The sequence below is a fragment of the Vanessa tameamea genome, chromosome 2 (genome assembly GCF_037043105.1).
Source record: "Vanessa tameamea isolate UH-Manoa-2023 chromosome 2, ilVanTame1 primary haplotype, whole genome shotgun sequence".
Classification (NCBI taxonomy): domain Eukaryota; kingdom Metazoa; phylum Arthropoda; class Insecta; order Lepidoptera; family Nymphalidae; genus Vanessa; species Vanessa tameamea.
This window is the reverse complement of record NC_087310.1, coordinates 13463383-13473195: the sequence shown is the minus strand read 5'-3', so window position 1 is coordinate 13473195 and position 9813 is coordinate 13463383. Positions and strand designations below refer to the sequence as shown.

Genomic DNA, 9813 nt, shown 5'->3' with positions numbered 1-9813 from the left:
CCGCTGGGTCCGATAGTTTGACTTTTGTATGTAGTTTTGTGCCGCACATTTACTCCTAAAGGGGCTTTCTAAAAAAAGGAATTAATTTTGATCTTCCATCCTCGGACACGAGGATTATAAACTTTTCACAAAGAGTGATACTTTCGTGATCTGTAACTTATATCCAATATTATGCACAACATATTATAATATCTATTTTTTTATTTAATAAAAGTAGTCATGAAATCACAATGGCAACAATTGAATGTGCCATTAAAACCTAGTCTTTCTTTTCATTTAGAACCTCTAACTTATAGAATGGATTTTTGCAACAATGTCTGCATTTTAAACAATGGTTCTCGTATTTCAAGTTTTCGTATTGTTTTTCCTATTTATTATTCAATGTTTATTTAACGTGTTAATAATTAATGAGAGAAGACTGGAACTAGCACTGAAGCCTAGCTTCTAAACCTGTTGTCGAAATATAATTATACTTATATACATACCTATATACTTTAATGATTGCGTCTATAATGAGTTATATGGCTCTGATATTTTTAGCCTAACACCATATGCATGCATGCCTGTATATTATTATACTGCTCAGTACTAAAAAAATATATTCGAATTGGTTTCATTTCGTATAATAATAATAAATATTTCTATCATCATGATATCATGTCTAGGAAAATTTAAATTCAAAATCAAAGAAAATGTAGTGACATTATTAAGCTTATTCTAAACGTGACATAAAATATAACTGCTGTTAAAAGTATTATACGAATCTCAACCGGTTGGTTCAATGGAAGAATTAAAAATATGCTAGTTGGTAGACCGATGATATAGACAGAACTAACTATTCATGCAGTGGACTGCTATTTTTTGTTTCTGTTCTGTCAAAATTAAAGGAGGCAGAAACATGGAGATGTGATAAAAAAAATCCTTAAAGTGTCTTTATTGAGTCAATAGCTAGGAATAATACAAAGTCTATTCCAACTATAAGAGGATAAAACCCAAATAAACAACATTTGAAATCAAATTGTCGCGATACGATTGGTTGAGAGCTTACATAATCTATGATATTCATTATGGATTTGCGAAGAAATTGTGTTTTAAACTTCAAAGAAACTGTTATCGGTTCACTGTTTTAGAAGTCAAATTAAAGAGGATTTAGTAGAGGATTGTCAAATTGCGTCCCATACATTAGTCTAAGTTTTGTTAATCCATATTCCTTCTTAGATTCGAATACATAGTGTATTTTAAACTTAGTAAGTTGTTTGATAAATAAAAAGTGTTATGAAATATCTTCAGTAGCTCTATCATTACACAGAAAAAAAACATTCTGTAAATTATATTATAGCAAGGTATATAGCCTTAGGTACTGGCCTACGTCACAGTGTCAATGTTTATTCTTGTATATGGCGATACATCTCTATTTTCGATAACACCTTGTTTCCGACTTCGCCACGATTATACATCCTTCCTGGGACACGGTATTCGTTTCTATAATAAGATGCATCTTATCTTATCTGACACTTTTTCTGCCATCGATTTTAAATTGACCCATGCAACAGTTATTTTTAACTTGGCCTATTAAAAAATTTAAAGCTCATATAAAAAACAAATTATAAATAAGGAATATTACTTAATAGGTACAAGATTATATTAAAGATAATAAAGCTTGGACTTAAAATTTATTGATTTTTACGCAGGATATACAAACATTTAATTGTACTCTACTGACATATATATAAAAAAATATATAATTAAAATGGTTGAAAAAAGTAACTACTGTGTTTCTTGCCGATTGTTCTTGGCCGAATTTACTTTCCTAGCCGGCGGATGTTTTACATTCAAATCAACACTGTAACACGACGATTCAAACATCGCTTTTTTTTAATTGAATAAAGAAGATCTTGATTTTGATATAATAATATAAACAAATTAAATCTTAACCTAAGTCAACCTGCAAAAAACTTACATGAATGTGTCAAGATATAATATTATATAATCTAATGCTTTTTAACGTAAGAATAATTTGAATAATCTTGTTATTCAAACTGCTTTATACCTATTTATATATACACTAGCGACCCGTCCCGGCTTTGCACGGGTGCAATGCTGATACTAAATATACTGCACAATGTCTTACAACGTTCAGTTTTTCACTCAGAATACAAAACCGCTATATCCCTGCGTTTTAAATCTGTAATATCTTCGAAAATATTCATTTAAATTATATGATGTAAAGGGCCACATTGATATATATTAAATTCACAATGTATTTACTTAATTGGATAAGGATTAATACTGTATTGCTTAAAATCGCTTCAAAAATAAACCATTATTTCTTGTAAAAAGTAAAGGATAAAAAAGGTTATTGTGGGTTATTCCTAAGAGATAGACATATAGGTACCATCGCGGACTTTTTTGAAGACTTTTTTTAAAGTGTACAATACTTAAGTACATTATTTTGAACTATCTCTTAGAGTTTAGCCACCGTTTGCAATGTAAGCGCAAAAATGTGTTTATTTACGACATTAGTAACCTCTTAAATTATCAGTGTTTTTTTACTATACTGTGCATATAATAATACATATAAACCTTCTTGAATCAATATACCTATTAAAAAAAAAACACATCAAAGTCCGTTGTGCAATTTTAAAGATCTAAGAATACACAGGGATAGACAGCGGTAAGCAACTTTGTTTAATATGTGTATGACCGTTTCATATCATGTGCAATATATATAGGTATATCAAACCAAAGCAGATGAAATTGGATAAGTTAAATACGAGCCATTGAAGAGATTTACTATCCGCCTGATGGCTGTGTCATCCAATTCGATCGACTTACCAAATATTTGTAGTCATTCAAGGTTACAATCTTAGATTATGGATGTCTAGATAGAGAGAAAATTGATATCTAGATAAAAAGAAAAACTAACGGGTCAACTTTATCATTTAAGTGCGCGTGAAAGCTACGCTTGTCACTCGCGCAACTTCATTCTATAATAGGTGCGTGTACTTAGTGGCCACTATTTTTTTCGACGCGTTTTCAGCATTGACAGTCTATCTATACATAAAAAATCTAAGGATACAATCAATAAAATACAACAATTATATAGCTAATTCCAATGCAAGGAGTAAATATAAACAAACCTTAAATTTACGTAGGTATTCTATGCGATTTGTTAATAGCTCATCTATATTGTGCACTACACAAACAGTTCTTGATTAATATATTTTTATTAATAATATAACAGTATTTCACTAAATTACTAATATCCATTTCAGTTTTATCATTCAAAACGTCATTTATCACAAATCCATAATAAATAAGTATTATAGATTATTTAATACTTATGATGTGCCAAATGTTTATTTGTTTTTATTCATGGTTGGAATAAAATCCGTTCGTAAGTAAGCACTAAGTGTCTTTTCAGTAGTATCTATTTCGAACCGGTTGTAACTTAATCCCGTAAAATGACATCTGAAAAGTGTCTATGTGAGCTTACTTAAACAAAGTGTACCTATATTAACTTTTAGCTCACTACAAAAAAGAAGAAGGCTATGTATTTAGTGGTATTGTTTTATATGTTTTGATGTGTTCTGTTTATTCGAAAACAGCTTGACATAAACCTGAATGATATTTGACTTAATACTTATATACTAGTTGTAGTTCGCAGCTTGGCTCGCGTTGCGTTGATGAGCGTTTAAATGCATGCTTTTCACGGATACTGTTTTAGTTCTTAATAACCATTTCAAAGCCAAAAAATTTGATGGGCAGTGTTAGAATAATCTCAAACATTTTCCATAAAAAAACGTTTAAATGTTTTAATACGATTTTTAAGATAAATATACGTGATCGTTGCCTGGAATGAGTCCAGATTGCTTCCTTAATTGACATTGATTTGAAAAGTGTTGTAGCAATAGAGGCGGATAGATCATGATGCCTTTAATTTTATTCACTTGTTTTAAATTAAAAATGTATAATGTAATCAATATATTTATTTTATCCATTTGTTAGTCGAACTGTCAAATGTGCCATTTGATGGTAAATGTGCATCATCAGTCACTACTCTACTACTATAACCGATACTGTTATGACTCTTAATCCTGTTATAACTCGAACCATTTGAACCGGAACATGAAAAACAAAGTATTCCTGTTTGGCAGTAGAATATATCACGAGTAGATGTTACCTAAGCTCATACGGGCTTGCGCAAAGCCCTACACCAAGTAATACTTAAATTGCTATAACGACAAAGCATTGTAATCATAATAAGTTAATAACTATTACTATTATAACTACAATATATACTAAAATAATATATGAGGCAAAATCAAGATAAAAAGTATATATCAGACTTGATAAATAACTAAGCGAGTCAGTGAGGTTGATTAATTAAAATATATTATATGTACTTACCACAAAACTCTTCAAAACCAATGCTCAATCTTATTTCTTTCTTTTAGTTATGTACGAATGGCAAAAATATAAAACATATAAAAATACTTCACATACTTTCTAAACCAAATTTCCGAATATAAAAATTCAAAACATTTATGATGTACTACTGTACATTACAGTTTTGTTTTATGAGTGTACCTACTAGTAAAACACATGCGTAGTATTGATTTAAAATATATATTATTACGTTCTTAGATCTGAATACTTTTACCGTTTATTTAAATTCAAACATGACGTGAACAAACTTAGTAGGTCTTCAGGCTTTAAGTATGCAGAACTTTTTGTTTGTAGCAACGGTACTATTGTGAAGACAAGTGTTCGACAATTGCTGCCAATCATCAGTAATGTTATAATTCATACAACGTGGGGTTGACTTGAAATTAATTTTCATATTATGATTACTTTAAAAAAATATATCAAGTTATTAAATTACAAAAAATAAAAACACATGATAATTTCTTAAAATTTATTTTCTATGCAACATAAAAAAATATCCATCGTAGTTACAATAAATTACCGTCACTTAATGCGAAATAAACAGTTTATTATTAATTCTCCAACTCAAATGTTCATCGTGCCAATTACATCAGGCAGTAACACTTACATTTTGTCATGAATAACTTTAAATGCAATTAAAGTTGAACAATATTTTGAAAACATTTCAAAAGCTAAAAATAGTCATAACAGAGACACATTCTGAAACACCCGTACAGTACATCTGTATATATTATACTACTCTTATAACCCGGAAATAATAACTCCATCACTTGTTATTTAAAGAACGTGTCTCTATTATGACTCTGTATACAAAGACTTAAATTCACTAAGATATATTCGAGAAATACACTTTACTATTTCAACTGTTACAAGATTAATTTTTTACATTACGTCAAAGTTTTGAATACAATAACGGTCAAATGAAATATTCCTGCACATTTATTCAATCGCAACACATAATTGACAAAGGTTTGTCATGTAAACTAATAATTCGGAATACAAAACCGGTACACTTTTGTGACGTCAGAAACATTTATAAATGCATATATTGTGCTATACGTCGTACAAGAGCGAGGGACATTCGTGTAAGATATTATCTATCTATTTTCTCTAACTTGAAAATGGTTCTCCTCCACAGTTATAAGGCAAGTATCGACTAACCGATTTGTTTATTGTTGAAGAGGTAAAATGTAAAATGAACACATATAAAACTCTAATATTCTTAAGGGAAAAGGCAGTGATATATATCACCGTAATTTTGAGTGAGTCAACAATTTAACGTCATTTGTCATTTTGAATGTTAACAATTATACCGAGAGAGAATCTATCATTTATTAACAGCACGGTTTAATAAAAAAAGCGACGAAAACAGACGCGAATCGAACAAGGCATTCCTACTATATTAATTAAAATATATATATATATATATATTAAATTCTTACTAGACAATAGACATGATAAAGACTCCTTAACAAACAACTTAAAGGGGCTAAGATAACAGTGCTTTCAAATATAATAATGCAATGTCATAAGGTACCAAGGTTACTCAGTAAGCTCAAAATCAGAACAATGTTAGTGTTGCAATTATAAATATATATAAAACACGAGCTAGGTAAAAATCATGACCAGAACGTAATTCTATCGAACGCAACGGCCACCGTCGGTCTAGTTTTAAAAACATTGTCCAGATTAAATCTGACTGACAACTTACGTTTGACAAATAGAGGATATTTTCACAAAATCAACTTGGTCTGACCGCGTGGAATGTATTTTAGGACCCGACACCTTTCAGGCGCATAAATAAATATTAAATATATAAATAAACATTTTATATCCACTGTCAACCGAACTCGATCATTGAAACATTGCATAAACAATAAAAGAGTACAGACAAGAGTTACTCGACAGTGTATTTTGTTGGGTAAAATAAATAATGCAAAGAATATATATACTCATTGGAGTAGAGCGACAAGCGAACGCCTTAGCTGTCTAACATTAGATAACACGAGACCCTTAACACTAACACGAGATACATTTGAGACATGGGATCGAAAAAATTGCCATGTACATATTCCAAAACGAAATGTTGGTGCATGGCAACACTGGTGAAGCGCTCGTCTGTATCACGTCAAGGATTACAACTGGAAACATCAACTTGTCATAACATCTGTATGGTGCGGCGTAAAGGCAGATAAATATTAAATTGGGAGATAAAAAGCCTTAACATTTACTATCACTAGTGGGAAAATATTATGACGATTGACGTCTCAGCAACAGTTAAATTTTATGGCCATTTTTATGGTTTAATTATATTTAATTCGTTTTTATATAAAGAGAGCGGTAGTTTGAGATTCATTTTAATATCGTTACAGTAATGCGATTTACAAGGCGGTTACTTCGATTCGTTTCGTCTCCCGTTCCTATAATGAAAGCTGAGCAAGTTGCCGCGACACTGACAGACAAACAAACGGTGCACCTTATCTACGTTTCATACGATCACAACATCGAATACAAATCGTCTCCGATCACCTCCGCAAAGCACCAACATCGTCCGGTGGTCAAACCGCTCGCTTACAAAAATACTCGATACATTCTTTATAGGAAAATATATTTATGATATAAAGAGTAATTGCTCTGTTTTTTACAATATATTACTTTTAAATAATTCAAATCAAACTATCCGACCATTACTGTATAACGGTCACTTGATTGTATAGTAGGAGCTAACGGTGAAAGATGGACCCTAAAATGCTACAGAAATTAATAATAGTTGCAAGAAGCGAATACATTTGCTCTATATAGAAGAATAAATATCGGAATTGATCATTTTAATCTTAAATAGTAATAAAATATAATTCTCATCGTGGTCCTAGCAATTTTGTAGACAAGTGTATAAGAAAGATATGCATTTTATATAAAAAATAAACGTGTTAGAATGGTGCCAGGTTTTATTATTCAAATTTAATTCTCGTTACGTTTTGATAAGATTTACGCAACCAGTATAAATAGAGTATTCTAGACATCCTCAGCGTATCTGACCACCGGCATTCAGAGCAAATATTTTTCTTTAAATTTAATCAAATACCATATTATCTGTGACAAAAATAGCATTTCTTATATTCCAAGTCTTCGCGATCTACCGCACTTACCATACGAGTAATTGATATCGAGCCAGAACCGCCTCCTACATTCTATGCGAGCCCATCATTTCCTATAAATTTGAACCTCATCTCCGAGGCGACAGAGATCCCTCGATGTTCACACATTCGAACCTAGTGTCAGGCTATGAGGACTATAATATTACTCGGGTACTTAAAATCAGTCTTAAACAAACGAATCGCATCTCCATTGAAATCAAACATCCCGTTCGACACCGTACATATAAAACAAACCGAACACAGTGTAAACTCAAAGAGCTCTCTCATAGCCGTCATCACCGACACCGACCGGGGCCGACGTCACGGGCGGCTCGTGTCGTAACCAGCGGCTCCCTCGAAGTGATAAATTGAAACTAAATAGATACGAATGATATCAACGAATTCAACAGTGGCAGTAGAGGGACCCGGAGCGCGCCGCCCCGCCTACACGTAGGTGGGCGGCTGCGCGGCGGGCGCGGCGGGCGCGGGGGGCGCGGGCGGCGCGGGCGGCGGCAGCACGCGCGCGCCGGGCACGTACTGCCCGATGAACGAGCCGTCCTCCGTGAAGCGACCTGCGGGCGCACGCGTTAGGGCCGGTTACGTATGTAGCCAGGGATATTGAGGATCACTCGTAATCATTTCTGTTGTCCGTTCCCCTCCTCTTGAGTGACATTTTTTTTCTATATTTTTACGAGTGGTCCCCGTGGCGGCGACGTATATTCTTGACGGGTTTTATTATAATTTATATTTATTTTAAACATTCGATATTAACTTGTTTTATAAAAAAAAGATAGGCGGTCGTGAAAAGGGAAGCATAAATGTTATATCATAGGAATGTTAAACAAATGAGCTCACAATTTAAAAAAAAGTGTTGTACAAAAAAAAATATATAAACAAAAAAAAAAAAACAAAATCATACCTCTTTTGAAAACATAAAAATGGCGGCGCGTGCAGGAGATAAAGGATAAACAGACAAGGACGGAAACATGGATACGTTTATCTATTCTATTCTTACAATAAATGCAAACTAAAAACATAACGCTCGTGCTCAATATAAAGACTATATTATATTTAGAAACATTCACTGCAATTCACTGTCTATAATATCTTTTTTACAACCTAATTAGCTTACAACTAACGTGTACTTAACACCTAACCTAAACGCGTAAGTAGAAATGACGCCTTGCAATTGTTGAACATGTGGAACGACCTTTACTGCGACTATTTTTGAAATAGTACAATAAGATCAAAACGTCCTTACATTACCGATAAAAACAAAGAAATTCGAATTTCAAAGAGATTCTAAACACAACCAAATAGAATAAAAAATGGTGGATAAATTTGTTGAATGGGCCGATCAAATCAGAGACCTCACTTTGCAGCGATCGGTCGATTGGTTCTTGTTGTGATGCAATGGCACTACGTTTAAGATTCGTCTAGCGGACAGAACGTATATCAGCTTTGTGCAGCCTAAGTGTGTGCGGGGTGGGAGGGGGCAGGAGGCGGGGTTAAACGAGCGTAGCGAAGGCCTGCGAGGCCGAGTCGGGCTGACCGGAAGTGGGCGGGCGTCGCTTCCGCCCGTACTGGCCGATGAACGAACCATCCTCGTTCATGCCCGCTGTAATAATCATGCGTACAGGCAATCGTGACAAACGACATAAAGGACTCATGCGATAAAAAAAATAAAAAACTAAAAATTAAAACATCATGTCATGCTCTTAAAAAAATGAAAGGGTGTGTAATTCAAATCGATCTATCCGACATCCACATACCTGTCTCGCCTTCGCCATACTCGGCCATGGAGTCGGTATCGCTCTCGGGTCCGGGCTTAGTGCCGCTGCTCATCGAATGCCGCGATTTGTTGTCAAGTCTGAAAATTAATCAAATTCCGCATCACATGAACCGATACACGAACAAGCGGCACTCGCGAGAGAGAGCGAGAGAGAGCGAGAGCGGGTACTGACGGGTGCGTGTACTCGTGGAAGGCGGCGTCGGGGCAGTCGGCGCGGCCGTGCGCCAGCTCGCGGTCGTGCACGTCGTACTTGCCGCCGCGGTTGCGGCGCGCCACGCACACCAGCACCAGCACCAGCAGCAGGAAGGCGAGCGCCACCATGACGCCGATGAACCAGCCCGCCGTCGCCGTGGCCTCCTCGCGCGGCCGCACGCGCGGGTCTGCGGCGCGGACGCGTTTCGTTTCATTTAATCCCAATGATAAACTTTTACAAAA

General features: G+C 34.5%; 1 protein-coding gene across 4 annotated transcripts in view; it reads right to left on the bottom strand.

Moving 5' to 3' along the window:
- Positions 1–4904: 4904 nt before the first annotated feature.
- The window catches only part of Nrg (Neuroglian), a 31675-nt gene continuing 26766 nt past the window's right edge, over positions 4905–9813 (bottom strand). For 2 of the 4 annotated variants that reach the window (XM_064216244.1, XM_064216248.1), the window contains exons 13-15: positions 9551–9758; positions 9359–9456; positions 4905–8158 (exon numbers count right to left, since the gene is read on the bottom strand). In XM_064216244.1, the coding sequence (XP_064072314.1) occupies positions 8031–8158; positions 9359–9456; positions 9551–9758 (434 nt within the window). In that variant the 3' untranslated portion in view covers positions 4905–8030. Of the gene's footprint in view, positions 8159–8703; positions 9205–9358; positions 9457–9550; positions 9759–9813 lie in introns of those variants that run through there. The other 2 variants (XM_026631248.2, XM_064216249.1) reach the window with 2 other exon arrangements.